At 38.3% G+C, this 18,008-nt stretch overlaps 1 protein-coding gene across 2 annotated transcripts in view; it reads left to right on the top strand.

The window, feature by feature from the left end:
* ttk (TTK protein kinase) overlaps window positions 1–18,008 on the top strand; it is a 62,009-nt gene that overhangs the window by 30,084 nt on the left and 13,917 nt on the right. For both annotated transcript variants that reach the window (XM_003215693.4, XM_062981398.1), the window contains 12 exons: window positions 763–988; window positions 1,173–1,279; window positions 2,892–3,035; window positions 4,464–4,557; window positions 4,644–4,725; window positions 5,047–5,153; window positions 6,811–6,898; window positions 10,764–10,887; window positions 11,698–11,876; window positions 13,384–13,553; window positions 14,272–14,398; window positions 15,233–15,325. In XM_003215693.4, coding sequence (XP_003215741.1) covers window positions 763–988; window positions 1,173–1,279; window positions 2,892–3,035; window positions 4,464–4,557; window positions 4,644–4,725; window positions 5,047–5,153; window positions 6,811–6,898; window positions 10,764–10,887; window positions 11,698–11,876; window positions 13,384–13,553; window positions 14,272–14,398; window positions 15,233–15,325 — 1,541 coding nt within the window. The remainder of the gene's footprint in view (window positions 1–762; window positions 989–1,172; window positions 1,280–2,891; window positions 3,036–4,463; window positions 4,558–4,643; window positions 4,726–5,046; window positions 5,154–6,810; window positions 6,899–10,763; window positions 10,888–11,697; window positions 11,877–13,383; window positions 13,554–14,271; window positions 14,399–15,232; window positions 15,326–18,008) is intronic.

Here is an 18,008-nt window from a genome sequence, read left to right as displayed (position 1 = left end):
ACTGTGAGGGCTGTTCGACAGTGGAACTCTCTCCCCCAGGCCGTGGTGGAGGCTCCTTCTTTGGAGGCTTTTAAGCAGAGGCTGGATGGCCATCTGTCGAGGGTGCTTTGAATGCGATTTCCTGCTTTTTAGCAGGGGGTTGGACTGGATGGCCCATGAGGTCTCTTCCAACTCTACTATTCTATGATTCTATGATTCTATGTCTGGGGCTGACTGAAGTTTGCTAGAGAGCATTTGGATGATCCAGAAGAGTATTGGGATCAATTGGGGTCAGATGAAGCCAAAGTAGAACTGTTTGGTAGAAACACAACTCGTTGTGCTTGGAGGAGAAAGAATGCAGAGTTGCATCCAAAGAACACCATACCTACTGTGAAGCATGGGGGTGGCAACATCATGCTTTGGGGCTGTTTCTCTGCAAAGGGACCAGGGTGACTGATCCATATGCATGAAAGAATGAATGGAGCCATGTATCGTGAGATTTGGAGTGCAAACCTCCTTTCATCAGCAAGGGCACTGAAGATGAAACATTGCTGGGTCTTTCAGCATGACGATTCCAAGCACACCGCCAGGGCAACGAAGGAGTGGCTTCGTAAGAAGCATTTCAAGGTCCTGAAGGTCACCTATGTTGCAACAGATCAGAAAAATGCCTGCATATGGCTTGGTAGACTTGTTTTCTAGTCTAAAGTAGCTTTTGTATCAATCTTGAGTGGAATTTTTTAATGTTGTGTTCTGTACATAAAAAAGTTTTTCCCTTTTTATTAGATAACTCTGGAACTGTTAATCGGATCATGATGACTGCAAATAACCCTGAAGACTGGATGCATTTTTTACTAAAATTAGAGAAAAAGGGCAGTCCTCAGACTGACATCAGCTTATTGAATAGATTAATTGGTCGTTACAGTCAAGCCATAGCATCATTATCTGCAGAAAAATATAGCCAGAATGAAAGTTATGCTCACATTCTGGTTAGGTTTGCAGAACTAAAGGCGTAAGTACCATAATTTTACAAACATTTTTTCTTGCTTGTTCTGTTTTTGTTTTAATAGCTTGTTTCCTTTTAATAACAACATAATTTATCCCTTTGTTTATAATATACCACATTGTGGTATACAACTTCTATGCTCTTATTTCTTATTAACTTTCCCCGGGTATATATTACTGCTTCTTTTCAGTATGGAGGAACCAGAAGAGGCACGTGATCAGTTCCATCTTGCTAGACTGAACAGCAAGAAATTTGCTTTCGTCCACATAGCTTTTGCGCAGTTTGAACTCTCCCAAGGTGTGTGGAAATCAATGTACTTACAAATTATTCGCCCATCTTCATTATAAAATTTACATGACATTTTTACTTCTCTGGTCTTACAATAATGTTTTGATACATTTTAGAACACAAAGTGCAGACCTCCAAGAACAGGAGTGGGCAACAATGTTCCTCCATAATTTTGTGACCTAGCAAGTGCAAGAGATTGGGGAATGTTATTACCTCCAAAAGAGAAAGAGGAGGGATGATTCAGCCTCAAACAGCTCTGTTTCTGTTGTTTGTTGTTTTGAACTGCAGAGCCATTTGGGCCTGACTCTCCTTTTTTTCTTTCTCCAAAGGCAAGGCAGTTTAAAACTATAAAATGGAGGTCTCTGGAGCTCCACTCATCACTTCTCCCTCCTTCCTCTGGGGAAAGGCAGTTTATAAACCCTGGAATGGAATTATTTGGGGAAAGGCAGGAAGATCTGAGTTCCAGAGACCTCAATTTTAGGTTTTAAAACTGCCTTGTCTTCAGAAAAGGAAGGGAGGGAGGGACAGAGAATCATCCCAAACTGTTCTGCAGCTATTATGCAAGAAAAACAAAAATACAATTTTTGGCACCCAAAAATGGGGTGTGACTATTATGTGGTGGCGACTATTATGCAATGAAATACAGGTATGTTTGAAATTTGACATAAAAGTTATATTTATAATACATAGCTAGCCCAGCCTTTTCTCATAGAATGTTATCAAATTTTCACTCCATAGTAAAAATTTGCAGCTGGTTTCTTCTCAGTTTTCTTCTGAGAGGAAAACCATACTTGAATGGCTAGCTTTTATGTATGCACTCAGAAGCCTTCCCTTTTTTGTGGGGGTGGGGGCGGGTAACAATGTTCAATGGACCTTTATAGACATTGTGTCCAACATATATGATATTAAGAAAGCAAATTTGTTATTTCCTTTCTGTTCAATCCCTTACAGTCCTTCCCTCTACCTGCATTTTCAGATAACTTTGTAGCTCTCCACAGAATTAGAGAACAGAAGTAAGCTGTAAGATTGTGATTGGAAGAATAATTAGAAGATTAACTAAAGCCAATTTTGAAATGATATGAGTATTTTTTATTTTGACATTTAAGTATTGTTTGGAGATGGGAGATTTTCTTTACATGTGTATTAAGAGTAGTGAATGAAGAAAAGTGAAATGGACTTCCCTATGAATTTGTGTTATAGATTTGTACTTTTTATTTCAAAGTTTTCAATACTGTGTTGCTCAAATATGCATATTCAAAATTACTAGAAGCTGCATGCTTTATCACATCCTTTAGTGAGTTGCCAATTCAAATCCAGAGAAGTGCATTCATCATTTTTATTTCCTAAAGTCATAATTTGTAAATGGAGAAATAACCTATCTGATAAATTTACAATCGTCTGAATATGTTTGTGCAACTTTTTATACATATTACTAGATTTTGTTCTTGGAATAAATTATGCAGTTTGTTTGCTTAATTCTAGATGTTCTGGTTTACTAGGTTTGTTTGAGCAACCTCAAGCATTCTGCATGAATTTTCATGTCCCAAAGTAATTTCTGCTTAGGGGAAGAAAATATGAACATAATATGGAAACAGTGCTAATAATTGTCTTTCTTCACTAGGGAATGTAAAAAAGGCTAAACAGCTTCTTGAAAAAGCGGTGGAATCTAGAGCAGTTCCAGTAGAGATGTTGGAAACTGCTCTAAGAAACTTAAGCTTACGAAAAAAGATCCTACTTCCTATTGAAGAAAAGGAGAATTTGACAGGTGAGTCATATAGTAAAGGAGATTTTGCTATACAGTGTTCCCTCACTTATCACGGGGGCTATGTTTCAGGACCACCCGCAATAAGTGAAAATCCACCAAGTAGGGACACTATATTTATTCTATGTGTGGAGGAGAGCAAACCACAGACCACTTTCTACAATGCAGCCTGTACTTTATTTTAGCAGTTTAGCAGTTACTGTATATACAGTACACCGACAGAGAAGAAGAATAGAAGCTAACTAACCCTTTTTTATTTTCAACCCTTCGCTACCCTCCCCCCTATCCCTTTATTTCTCCCCCCCCAAAACCCTTTGCACACCGCAGAAACCTGTGAAACAGTGAAAATACTGCAATAAATGGTTACATTAATATTTATTGAAAACTCACAAAATAGCGAGGGAGCGAAGTAGTGAGGGAACATTGTACTGTAAATTGGGGGAATTAGCTATAATATCCTCATTCTACATTTAAAGTTAAGCTTTAGTGTGCAGAACTTCAATACAATATCCCCTGTAATTTGAAAAATATATGTTGACTATAGTTGTTTTAAGTTCATAATTTTAATTGCTTCATAGAAGAGTAATTTAATTAGCCCAAGCTTTCCCTTTATTGTACACTGAGGATGTGGACAGGATCCCTGGAGAGCTACCCCATCCTTGCCCTTCCTGGCTGATCAAACAGGCTAGAGGGGACTGGCAGAATGGGTGAAGGTGGTGATCAGTCCCTCCTTGGAATAAGGCAAAGTTCCAAGTTACATAAAGGAGACAGTCATGAGGCCTATATTTTTAAAAAGGCATCCCTGAACCCCTTTATAATGGATCAGTGTCCAACCTCCCCTTTCTGAGTAAGGCCTTGGAGCATGTTTTGGCCACAGGGATTTCTGGATGATACGGATTATCAAGATCAATTTCAGCACCATGGAGAAAGGGTTGTGACAGTACAGTATTTGTAGTTTTTCCACACTTGTGAGGGGGCTGTACCTCTAACCCTGTGCATGTGGAGTGTCAATTGTAACTATAATAAAACTTTATATTCTGCTTCTATCTCCCCGAGGGGACTTAGGGCGGCATAATACTGTATGTTGCCACTTTTTAACTGTGTCATTTTAGTGTTTGTAAGCCACTTTGTTGTAATTTTATTAGAGCCTCTGTGTGTGTGTTCCTTCAAATCATCAACGTCTCTCTTTGAGCAACTATCACATGTCGCCTTGGGGGTCATGCCCATTGTTAGAGAACCTAGGCTCTCTAACAAGCTTAGAAAGAACAGCTGAGATAGCCAGGCTAGCTGAATTCTTGCTCTTTAGCACATCAGACCTTTTTGTGATATTTCCCCATACATTTTATTGAACTATTAAAATAATCCATTTGTAGTATACCTTTTGTGGCTAACTTAATATTTTTCTTCTCCTAATAAATTATGTATTTACAGTCCCAAACTCTCACAATCTAGTTGGAAATGTTCTGAATAGAAAAAACAATGGTGATTCTGAGATTTCTGCCAATATTTCCAACTTTTGTCATGGGTAAGTAATTTGAAACATGGCATACAATTTTTATTCTGGTTTCAGTTGCCTCAGTGCAAATTGAATGTCAGACTTTTCCTCTTCAGGCAGAAAAATGATTCCCCGCAAGAAGCTGAATTGGACTTGGGTGGACGCAACCCTCTGAAGCAACTAAACAAAGCAAATCCGGTAAATGCTGTATTTGTTTATTTTTGTTATGTATATGGAGCAGTATCCAACTTCAATCCACTGGAGACAGTACACAAATGGGCACCCAAATACTGAGAAAATAATGAGCGGAACTAGCACAATACATAGCCAAATGAGTTGTAAGTTGCGCAGTGCCTTGAAGAGGACTTGTACTGCATCTTGTGAAAAGACTTTGGATATGATAATTGCTGCATGATGCACAAACATTATACTCTTCACTAGGGAAATTTCACTTTACAATACCACTTATAACCTTTTACATTGTAGTATCTTATGTCTTCATTATGTTTTCATGTTTAGGTGTGCACCTTTGGAAGAGTTCCTATCAAATTAGTAAGTGATAGTGAGAGTGAGAGTGATGATACAGATGACTCTGTGAAGAAGGAGATGCCACATCTTACAAAAAGGTATGCCTATATTAAGCTTACTAAATAGCAAGAGTGGGTACCTTTTATCCTCTCAAAAGCCATGTTCACTTGGGAAAGTTGTCAGAGGCTGGGGACAGGACAAGGACCAATAATGTGTTGTCTGTATCACGGCTTCTTAAACTCTGAGTCCTGACCCCCAAATGAGGTACCTTTATCTCAATGGTGAAGTCACAAAAAATTGGCAACAGTATAAGGTTTCTGAATGCAGTGTTTATAGTGGACTCTGCAAAATATTTCAGCTATACTTCACAAAAGAGAAAAGCAGTCAGTTTAGCAAACCTTGGAAATGCTCATTTCTTATCATTAATGTTTGATTTTTTTACCTATTACCTATTCATGCCTGTGCTCATGTACAAATTTCACAGGTGGAAAGGAGTAGTGAGTCGAAAAGATGGTCTTTTTCTGTGAAGGAGGTAGAATGTCTTAAATGTGAGTTGCTCCTCCAGCTCCCCATAGATAATACAGCCCACTGAGGGGAGCAGCCCCTCTTCGCATGACCAGTTTTTGTTCACACATTCTCTTTATTTCCTTGTGTTTTTTAATTTCTCTGCTCCTGTCACTATTTCTGTGGGGGATTTCCTCTATTTCTGTCTGTCTCTCCCTTCCTCTTCCTAAAAATACACACTTTTGAATATTCTTATTTTCTTCTATCTGGTAGTCACGTGTTTGTTTTTTTCATTCTCTCCTCCTTTGCCTCTGCACTCCTTCCTCCCTTCTTCTATTACTGGGGCTTTAGCTGCCTTCACAACCAGTGTACCATTAGCTGAATTCGGCAGGGCAATGACTCAGAAATCTTTTGTCTTCTTAAGATACTGCCAGTGGGACTCAGTTGAGGATGCTTTTGGCAAGTTCATTTTTCAACAAGTAGTGGATCAGTCATTTGGAACGAGCTCTAGTCTGCACACACAACTAGAAGCAGTATGATACATCCCACATGTAGGACGTACCTTTTTTACATTTAAGGTGATTCATTTATATGAAGAGAGGGTGAACATTCTCCTTCCCTGTTTGCTGGGCTGGAACTTTGTATAGGCTGCAAACATAGATGTCATGGGAAACAGGCCAGGGTAGCTATCCCACTAACCATCTCCTAGCTCTGTAATCTGACTGATTTATTTTATCTGCCTTTTTTCTGTCTCTGTCTTCTTTTCATCACAATGCCATTTCTCTAATAACTACCTACTCACAAAATGGATATTAAATGCTCAATAGATGATTGAAAGTATAAGGTTAGTGATTGTCTATAGAGATGCTTACCTTTTTTTCTTCTGCACCGGAATATTGTGCTGTCACATGACTGGCTTTTTGAGGAGGTTTTCTTCTCCTAATGGGCATTCTCAAAGGCTTCCATAGTCATGCCTATTGCAAACTGGAGGATCAACCCACATTTAGGATGTTTGGCCCCTTTTTTTGTAGGAAAGGACCATCTCGCAGGTAAGACAAAATGTTCTTGTTCATTCTGTAAGCTATTATAATACCATGCTGACTCAGCTTCTATAATATTGTGCCAATATAAAATACTTCTTTTTTTTAAAAAAAGGCTATGTGCTTATATTTTGTTTGTTTTCCATTATAATCTCTACCTTTTACATTTGGGACATTGTTTTCACCATTTATTGATGTTTTGATAAATCAGGCAAATATCTGCTACCAGTCTGAATACTTTGTCACTACATGAAGCAAAATCAAACAGAAGTGATTCCTATCTGCCACAGAACTTGAAGGTAATTCAAATGGTATGACAGTAGTTGTCAGTAAGACTAGGAGCTGACAAAAGGAATTATATGTTAACTAGCTGTGCCCGGCCACGCGTTACTGTGGCAAAGTATGGTGGTATGGGAAATAAAGTATTGAGGAATTGGTGGTAGTTAAGGTCAAGGGTAAAGGTTTTCCCCAGACATTAAGTCCAGTCGTGTCCGACTCTGGAGGTTGGTGCTCATCTCCATTTCTAAGCCGAAGAGCCGGCGTTGTCCGTAGACTCCTCCAAGGTCATGTGGGATGACTACATGGAGCGGCGTTACCTTCCCGCCGGAGCAGTACCTATTGATGCACTCACATTTGCATGTTTTCGAACTTCTGGGTTGGCAGAAGCTGGGGCTAACAGTGGGGGCTCTCTCCGCTCCCCCAAATCAAACCTGTGGCCTTTCGGTCCAGAAGTTCAGCAGCTCAGCGCTTTAACACGCTGCGCCATCAGGGGATATTATTTCCTAAAGGTTGTGAATATACAATATTTCTGATTGGGTTTTTTTGTTTGTTGGAGGCAAGTATGAATGCTGCAATTAGGAAAAATGATTAGGATGTAATGGCCTTGCAGCTTTAAAGCCTGGCTGTTTCCTCCCTGGGTGAATTTTTTGTTGGGAGGTGTTAGCTGGCCCTGATTGTTTCCTGTCTGGAATTCCCTTGTTTTCAGAGTGGTGTTGTTTGCGATATTTTATGTGCTTCTACTGTCTGTGGCCCTGAAAAAACAGAGGATTTGCCAGACTTTGATGATGGGAATACTTTGTTGGGAGGTGTTAGCTGGCCCTGATTGTTTCCTGTCTGGAATACCCTTGTTTTCAGAGTGATGTTGTTTGCGATATTTTATGTGCTTCTACTGTCTGTGGCCCTGAGAAAACAGGATTTGCCAGACTTTGATGATGGGAATACTTTGTTGGGAGGTGTTAGCTGGCCCTGATTGTTTCCTGTGTGGAATTCCCCTGTTTATTTACTGTCCTGGTTTTAGAGATTATATTGTTCTGCATTATTCTATCCCAGTAATTATTTCATATTAAAGAAGAATCTCACTTATCCAACATTCGCTTATACAATGTTCTGGATTATCCAACGCAGTCTGCCTTTTCATAATCAATGTTTTTTGTAGTCAGTGTTTTAAACTCATTGTGATATTTTAGTGGTAAATTTGTAAATACAGTACAGTAGAGTCTCACTTATCCAACATAAACGGGCCGGCAGAACGTTGGATAAGCGAATATGTTGGATAATGAGGAATTAAGGATAACCCTATTAAACATCAAATTAAGTTATGATTTTACAAATTAAGCACCAAAACATCATGTTAGACAACAAATTTGTCAGAAAAAGTAGTTCAGTACACAGTAATGCTATATAGTAATTACTGTATTTATGAATTTAGCACCAAAATATCACGATATATTGAAAGCATTGACTACAAAAATGCGTTGGATAATCCAGAACGTTGGATAAGCGAGTGTTGGATAAGTGAGACTCTACTGTAAATACTACATAGCATTATTGCGCATGGAACTACTTTTCCTGTCAAATTTGTTGTATAATATGATGTTTTGGTGCTTAATTTGTATAACGATTACCTAATTTGATGTTTAATTGGCTTTTCCTGAATCCCTTCTTATTATCCAACATATTCACTTATCCTGCCGGCCTGTCTTTAATATGAAATAATTACTGGGATAGAATAATGCAGAACAATATAATCTCTAAAACCAGGACAGTAAATAAACAGGGGAATTCCACACAGGAAACAATCAGGGCCAGCTAACACCTCCCAACAAAGTATTCCCATCATCAAAGTCTGGCAAATCCTGTTTTCTCAGGGCCACAGACAGTAGAAGCACATAAAATATCGCAAACAACATCACTCTGAAAACAAGGGTATTCCAGACAGGAAACAATCAGGGCCAGCTAACACCTCCCAACAAAGTATTCCCATCATCAAAGTCTGGCAAATCCTCTGTTTTCTCAGGGCCACAGACAGTAGAAGCACATAAAATATCGCAAACAACACCACTCTGAAAACAAGGGAATTCCAGACAGGAAACAATCAGGGCCAGCTAACACCTCCCAACAAAAAATTCACTCAGGGAGGAAACAGCCAGGCTTTAAAGCTGCAAGGCCATTACATCCTAATCATTTTTCCTAATTGCAGCATTCATACTTGCCTCCAACAAACAAAAAAACCCAATCAGAAATATTGTATATTCACAACCTTTAGGAAATAATATCCCCTGATGGCGCAGCGTGTTAAAGCGCTGAGCTGCTGAACTTCTGGACCGAAAGGCCACAGGTTTGATTTGGGGGAGCGGAGAGAGCCCCCACTGTTAGCCCCAGCTTCTGCCAACCCAGAAGTTCGAAAACATGCAAATGTGAGTGCATCAATAGGTACTGCTCCGGCGGGAAGGTAACGCCGCTCCATGTAGTCATCCCACATGACCCTTGGAGGAGTCTACGGACAACGCCGGCTCTTCGGCTTAGAAATGGAGATGAGCACCAACCTCCAGAGTCGGACACGACTGGACTTAATGTCTGGGGAAAACCTTTACCCTTGACCTTAACTACCACCAATTCCTCAATACTTTATTTCCCATACCACCATACTTCGCCACAGCAACGCGTGGCCGGGCACAGCTAGTATTTAAAAAGTTATTTAATCTTAATATTCCTGCATTTTATAAAATTCATATCAGAATGCCATACTGATAGTAACTCTATAGGCATATATTATGGCTTATCTTAAATAAAATTTAAGGCAGTAGGATCTTTAGTGTTATATTAAACTTTTCCTTTTGGAATTTTTCTAAACTTAATAATACATTCAGTCCCCAAGTTATAAAGATCTCACTTACACATTCAACTCCTAGTTGCAAACAGGTGAGACAACAGAAAGTGAGAGGAAATCTATCCCTAGGAAGGAGCAAACATTCAAAAGATTTCATCCCACTTTCTGTTCCTCTGACAATTGTATTTTGAAAAAAAAAAATGGCTTGTTGTGAAAACAAGGATTGGTGATAAAGCTTCGGTTGAGACCCCTTATAACTTTTTCAGGAGCGGATTTCCCTTCTTACTTCCTGTTGTCTCGCCCCTGTTCTTAACTATGAGTAGTTTGTAAGTCAGATGTTTGTAACTTGGGGACTGCCTGTAGAGATGGATTTACAGACACCGTATCACTGACTACCTAAGTTGGCAATATCAGGGACACCTATTTTTCAGTTCTGAAGCTACAGTCACACCTATTCAAGATGTAAATACATTTGCATTTTGTAGATTAACTAGCTGTGCCCGGCCACGCGTTGCTGTGGCTAGGACTTAATTTTTCTTTTCTTTTTGTTGTATGAACGTAGAGGTGTGGATGAGAGGTGGTGCTGTCAATTTTCGAGGTTGTGGGGCGTTTAGTTTAGTTGTTTTGTCTGGTGCCGTGATTCCATTACCCTTTTATATATATAGATTGGGCAGATAAGTCTAAGATAAAATCAAGACACTAGTGGTATTTCAATCAGCAATGTGGAAGCACTGACAAGATTATTCTAAGGAAGTTGCAGTCTTAAAGGCAAAATGATTTTAGCCAGTAAACCCATACAGAGCCTTCCAGTTCTAGTACTAGCTCAATCACGAAATTGGTTAAATTAGTTTCCATGCAAGGAAAGTAATAAGTTGTATAAACGCTTGTTGCAGAAAAAGCTGCTGTTTGTCTTGAGCCTTTTACAATAAAGCAAACTGAAAAAGTGCATGCATTGTACATGAAATAGTCATTTAAATTAGTTTGTGCTAATTATAAGCTACATGTCTGTGCCTGGGATTTTTTTTTTACTTTTTTTTTTCCTTCTTTTTGTTTAGTGTTTACCAAACAGAAAGCTTATAGAACTGCACCTATCTGATGATGAGAGCTTGGAAGCAGCTACCAATACCTCTCTAACATTAAAAAATAAATTTGATTCCAACTACGTCATTCAAAGAAAAGGTTTGTTTTAATCTATGTAGAACTTACAAATATGCTCACTAGTAGCTTTTTAAACTGATATTTCTAAATTATTTTCTCAAGTGGAGCATGGAAATATTACTTTGCAGATAAGCCAGGTAAAGTAACTGCTAGGAACTGGGGAATACATTGGGATCGATGGAATATATTACTTTTGACCGCTCCTAGTTTTTTGGTTAATTTTTTGCTGGTTTTTTGCAGCCTTTTATCGGTTCTAGGCCAAGATGGGATCCTCCCCAACCTCTTGGCCAGTTTATTTGGGGAAAATTAGTCTGGGCTCAGAAAGGTTGAAGGGGCTGGACATGTCTCTCAAATTCACTTACAGTTCTGAGGTAAATAGGAAAACATGGGAATCCCACAAAATACAGGCTTAAATGTCATTTTGATTTTCAAAGTCTCGTTTAATTTATCATTATGGCTTTATACCTATGGAGGTCCATTGATTCAATGACACTTTCATAACTTTTAAGTCACAAACAATAATTGAGTTTCCTCTAGCTGAGACTTGCAACTCAACTTGTGGTCTTCAATGCAATTTCTTGTTATTTACTTCCAAGTTTCATATTTTAGGCCTCCTGTCTCTCATAACTTGTGACATTTGCAAGATATCATTTTGCCAGATCCATCTCTCTTCCTGTAAGGGTGATTCTTAAGACAAACATATTAGTCAATTCACTATGAATCTTACAGATTCCTTGCCTCATCCACCTTTTTCCACTGACTGCCTTTCTGTGATATTCTACCAGGACATATACCATTTCCATGTTGATATAACTAGAAAAATTGTTTCAGAAATTGAAGATCAGCAGGACGAGCCAAGCATCACTGAATCAAACTGTCCAGAAAGGCAACTGCACAATTCTGTTTCCAAGAGAAATGACCAAAGGGAAAATGAACAATCTAGATTACACTGTATTGCAACTGGAAATAAATGGTTTCATCCTGAAGCTTTGCATAAAAGAAACTCAGAGGTGATTTTTTTTAACAGAAGCAGATTTCTAGTATTTTTTTTGTTACACTGTTGGCATTACTAGTAGTAGTGAAGTATAAAAAATCCCTCTGACCACCTGGGTTTTCAGCTTGATATTCCTACTGTATATATCTTAGAACTGTTAGCTTTGTGAATGTGCTGGATAGAGGGATCAATCAACTTTCTTGTTGCAAAAGCTCCAGTGGCTACAAGTTTGTTACTTGACACAATTCATAGAGCTGGTAAGGACCTATAAAGCCCTAAACAGTTCAAGTCCAGGCTAGTTGACCAATTAAATCTTCCTGTATGACCCAGTCCAGGGTCAGATCCTTAGGAGAGACCTTCTCTCAGTCCCACTGTCATCACAAGCATGAGGTAGGGTTTTCTCAGTGGCTGCCACTTGGGAATTCCTCACCTTGTTGTCTTGATGACAGAATAAAACCTTTTTATTCAGATGTGTTTTTAAAACAGCATTTTGAAAGTACAGTACAGTCTCACTTATCCAACGTAAACGGGCCGTCTGAACGTTGGATAAGCGAATATGTTGGATAATAAGGAGAGATTAAGGAAAAGCCTATTAAACATCAATTTAGGTTATGATTTCACAAATTAAGCACCAAAACATCATGTTATACAACAAATTTGACAGAAAAAGTAGTTCCATATGCAGTAATGCTATGTAGTAATTACTGTATTTACAAATTTATCACCAAAATATCACGATATATTGAAAACATTGACTACAAAAATGCGTTGGATAATCCAGAACGTTGGATAATTGGGTGTTGGATAAGTGAGACTCTACTGTACATGCTAGGGGATGCTACATTGTTTCAATTGAACTGGTTTTGACACCTGTTTAATTTATTTTTTGTATTTTAATTGAATTGTTTTAATTGTAACTATTTTAATAGCTACCCTTTGTGTGTTTTTAATTGTCTTTTTTAGTTTTAAGATTATTTATGTTTTGGGTTCCAATCTTGGTAAAAAGCAGAGTAATAATGATGATGATGATCATGGGTGCAATGAGATGGATTGGATTCAATCCAGACATCTTTTTATTATACAGAAAGCAGTTGATACAGTATATAGCTTTCAAAACAACTGAAACTTGGTATTGGCAACATATGAACATCTAGCAAGGTATCTGTTGGCTTGTAGTTATACCAGTATTCCCTGTTGTAAGAGGATAGAATGGAGTGTACTGCATATTGGGGAAACAATTATTTTGAAACTTGGATGAACAAAGAGTACAAAAAGAAATAACTATGGGGTTTACATTTAAGCTTGACATTTCCTGTTGCTACTTAGTAATGTACATAATGACTTCACAACATTGTTAAAGGAGAGCATACTTTTGGATAGATACACAGTAAACATCAGAAGTGCATTTTAGTACACCTGTCATCAATTTCCATTTTGATTTTTATTACAAAATAGGGAAGAATGAATTATTTTATGCGTTTAATTGCAGCCACCTGATAAATCTCCTCTGCTCCATTTTGTAGGGAAATCACTTAAGTTTAGAACACCAAGCAATTCCAGTTTGTAAAAGATTATCACTAAAAGAGTCAACTTTACAACGATGTTCACCACCAGAAACTACTTCAGAAAGAAAGAGCCAGGCAGATGTTGGTACAACACCTAGCAACAAAAAGCTGCACAATTATTTTGGCTGGTAAATTGTGTGTATGTGTGTGTGTGTGTGTGTGGTGTCTTTTTTAAACATTCGGTTTTGATGTGTAGACTTCTGTTGAAATTTTTTTTCCTAGAATTTAACAGGCAGTTAGATATTTGTGTAATAGAAAAAGAGTTTGTGTATTTCAATCATTGTGTGAATTATGTTCTTATTTTTAAATAGCTGTGACAGAGAGTTAACCTTCTAATACTCATTAAAATTTTGAAACCTACAGTAAACAGGCCCAGTTTTTACCAAAAGGCATTCTGGAAACAGTTGTCCTTAACACTGTCCTTAACACTTATAGAAGTTAAGATTCTGTAAAGTGAAAATTCAAATGTTGTATCTCTTTGTAGCTTTATCATAGTGGGAACTACTTCTGCTCACACAAATTAGACTACTAGAATTTCACTGATCATCTCTAGGCATTTACACTGCCCCTCTGCATGTAAAGTCACTTCTGGAACACTTCTGTTTTTCTGAACAGATGGTCTGAAATAGAAACAGATGTGAATCACCAGACTGGGGTTAGGAAAGCCGGGTCAGTGCCAACTGGGTGCTCCAACTTGTGTTAGCAGTTACTTCAGTGCACATCCACTATTGTATGCAACTCCATAAAATTGTGCCTATTGTTTGAACAGCCTATTAAAATACTCAAAAAACTGGCTCACTTTTATTATCTGTATGCAAAGGTTGTAATAACTGATCTTTCTGACAGTTTCAGTACTCCATCCATAAGAAATGATTTTCCTTTTGCGGGAAGTGCAGGCACCCCATACAACCATTTTCCGTATTTGCAGACCCATACTCCAAAACCTCTTTTCTCAGTGCACACTCCATTACAGGTAATAGTCTTCCAAAATAATTTGAAAGTATGTGATCAGATAATAAAAATGCATTGATTCATAAAATAGATGTCATAATAGCTCATTATTTTTGAAAAGTAAATTGACTATCAATTAAACTTTATGCTTATTTCAGACTTGATTTTAGCTTTTGATTGAAAAGACACAGAAAGGATAGTAGTGGTAGACTTGATTCAACAACTGTGAAACATTTTGGACTAGTAAAAGGAAACCTAACATATATTGCCATGGGTTAAATTATCAGCAATCTGCTAGGAAGTCAAATATCTTGAGCATGGGTGGTGATATGAGGCTTTTGTTATATACAGGGGGAACTGTGTTTTTTGTTTGATATTCGCTACTTCTGTAGTTTGTGTTTGTCATGTGCATCTATATGCATCTCTTCATAGAAGTGTTAGTTAATTCAGAAGCTTTTGTGCATTTTCCTGTACCATCTCTTCCATTGCCAGATGCTAGGAGCAGTCTATCTACTTGTATGATTGGATCTATTTTATTGCCATACTTCAAATGTATACGGTACTAGGATTTCTCTGTCACTACCTTTCATGCATTTTAGAGGTGCACAATATCTCTTCCTGTTCTATTTGTAATTGTAGTTGTGTTCAGTGATCTAAAAGTTTGTTTCTTAACATGAAACATATTAGATTTTTTTCTATCCGGTGTTATCATACAAGATCATCAAAGATCTTCACATTTTTTGTTTTACTTAGTGCTGTGTAAATAAGTAGAATTTCAGAAATAGTTGAATGAAGCATTGAGGCAATTTCAAGAAAGCACTTAACACACACACATATATGTATATATTTCATTCAGATTCCAGCTTCTGTACCGTCAAATGAATGCATTGCTGTTAAAGGAAAATTGTACTCGGTGCTTAAACAAATCGGAACAGGAGGCTCGAGTAAGGTAAAATTGTTAATATCTACGCTTTTCTGATGTGGTCTGGGACAAGATGTGAAAGTAACATGCACAAGTAGATTATCTATCAATAGCAATAATATTAATGTAAGACAATGAGGTGAATAAACTGGAGCTCAATTTAGTCAGGGCAAAGTTGATAATAGCTCAGAGGTCTAGTTAGAAAGTTCTGGTTCTGGATAGACTCACTTCCTGTGGGAATTGGTTCATAGTTGTGGAATACTTCCAGACCTCATTCAAAGGCCAGTTTTGAGGGTTTTTTTTTTATTTCACTTGGGAAGTTTTGTGTTGACAGAACCTTATTTTTTCCTATTTGAAACCTTCATCTGGACTTCAACATCAGTTGATGCGACTACTCACAAGGAGATGAGACCTTTCCAAAAGTGCTGTCTCAAGAGATTCATTGGGTTTTTTTGAGGCGGGAGATATTAACTGGGGCCAATTGACAAAGATGTGTGCTTTACTTTTGTTATTAATTTTGTTTTGAACTGTTGGTTAAATCTTTCTGGTAATTCAACTTGGTTTGTCATTGTTTATTCTTTTTTGCAGTTGTTTATATTCTTGGACTGTTTGATTTTGTGTCATGATTTCAAATTGAATTTGATCTTTCAGATAAAATCCAATCTCCTCAGGTTCCTTAAAAAGTGTTCCATAAAAAGTGTTGGAAAGACTGCACCTCATTCTGAACTTTTGAGATGCCATTTTCGATTTCCAGTCTAGGCACTTCAATATAGTATCTGTCGATTCCATCCTGTCTCCGATGGTTCACATATTTTCTTGTTTTTATATTGCATTCAGACTGTCCCATAGGTGTTTCCTCTCCTTATCAGTGGGAAGATGTACATACTGCTTCAGTGTCCTTTGAACTATGCACTGCACTATGTGTATTCTAGTGTGTAGCTTTGGTGATTGCCTAGCTTGGCCAGTGTTGTTCACTTATTGTACATAGACATTTGGTTGATCTGAGACATTTAGCTGGATTGGATACTCCTATAAGATCTGAGAACTCATGTGACTCATGAAAAATCCCAACTGTGTCCAAGTCAGAGCATATGGTTCACTGGTGCTCTTCTAGAGTTCAAGCCACATTCTTGTTCTTCACAGGACAACTCTGTGCTGTATTTTCAACAGGACAATATCTGCCAGAGATGTCCAAGTCGTGCTTGGTCTTGTAGCTTCATCTCATACATCTCACATGCATCTCACCTTTTGTCAGGATTTGTCTAAGGCTTGGTCCTCTTTTGCCTTGACCATTTGAAACATGTTGCAATGAAAAGACTCACCATATATCATGTGGGACCACACACATTTGTTGGTGGATAGATCTGGAGTATATCCAGTGGGGAATGCCATTCTCACTTCTCCGGCTCACAGTCCTAGAGGTTTCAGAAGAATACTCTGCAAGTCTCACGATTAGAGGTCTGTGATTGTAGGAAGAAAGGGCTCTCACCATCAATGCTATAAAACTCCTGGCAGTTCTAAAACATTTGGAGACTTTAAGCAAACTCTCTAAGGAAAGGCAGTTTAGGTAGTCTTAGACAACACCCTTGAACAAGTGGAGGAAGAGAGGATTATGATCTGACACTCTGCTTTATCTTGTGATGAAGTTGTGGGACTGGTGCTTTCACACGACATCCTATCTTTGAGTTTCATAAATCCCTTCAAATTTTGATTCTAAAAACTAAGTTGAGTTCATAAATCATACTAAATTAAAATGAAAAACGTCAGTCATCTGGCATTAAAAGTTTAAGAAGAATTTGCCTACAACCAGACATCCACACCTTCACACACTCAAGTCCATGACTTGGAAGATCTTCCTTTGCCTGAATCTGCTAATTTCATTATCAAGCACAGAGGTCATCCACGCAGTGCTCTTGTGTTTCGGAGTGCATAAGTTCCAGGAATTTCTCTGATTTAAAGAGGTCGTCCCTTCAAAAGATGCAAGTCTTGCACATGTGCTTAACGTTTTGGTCTCCCTGTCATCCAGAGTCTTGGCTCTGTTCTCTGTCAAGTGTAACTTGGCAGCAGTGTTGTGACATCTTGAGCACCCTGGTAAGCTTTCTTTTCAAATCCATTGGTAACTTTTTGGGGAGAATACGAACTTGCACACATGTCCTGATCAGCTCTGGCAGCAAGGATGAGTGGTTGGAGCTTTAGACCAACAGCTTTCAGCCTGCATAGCAGAGAGTAGTAGCTGCAGAAGGAGAACCTTTAGCAGTAGCCACCACATCCCATCAGGAGGAGTAAGCAGAAGCCAGCACATCAGGGCAGGCTGCTGAAGGGTTAAATGCTCCTTCTCATGTATAGTTTTATAGAGAGCAAGCTCAGTTATGCAGATCTTCCAGGTTGGTTGAGAAATAATTTATTCACAAGCAACACCTGTGGCCTTAGCATAAAAGACTCATGAGTTTGCAGTCTTGTTGCTGGAGGAATGTCTTTCTGGATGGTGTTATTGTGGATTTGTTGTGTGACTGGGTCTGTGAACCCTGGACTGGACTTGAACCTAAGTACTTTGAATTCTGTCTTGAAGTTAGTTATACTTTTACTTACTGGCTTGTTTGACCTCGGAACGTGGACGCTGACTATTGACACTCGGATTATGGATTTTGACTCAAGAACTCTTTGTGTATGACCTCTGGACTTGGATAGTGGCTATCTATGTTTGAGTGTG

This window comes from Anolis carolinensis, chromosome 1 (genome assembly GCF_035594765.1).
Source record: "Anolis carolinensis isolate JA03-04 chromosome 1, rAnoCar3.1.pri, whole genome shotgun sequence".
NCBI lineage: Eukaryota > Metazoa > Chordata > Lepidosauria > Squamata > Dactyloidae > Anolis > Anolis carolinensis.
This window is presented reverse-complemented; position numbering and strand designations above follow the sequence as displayed.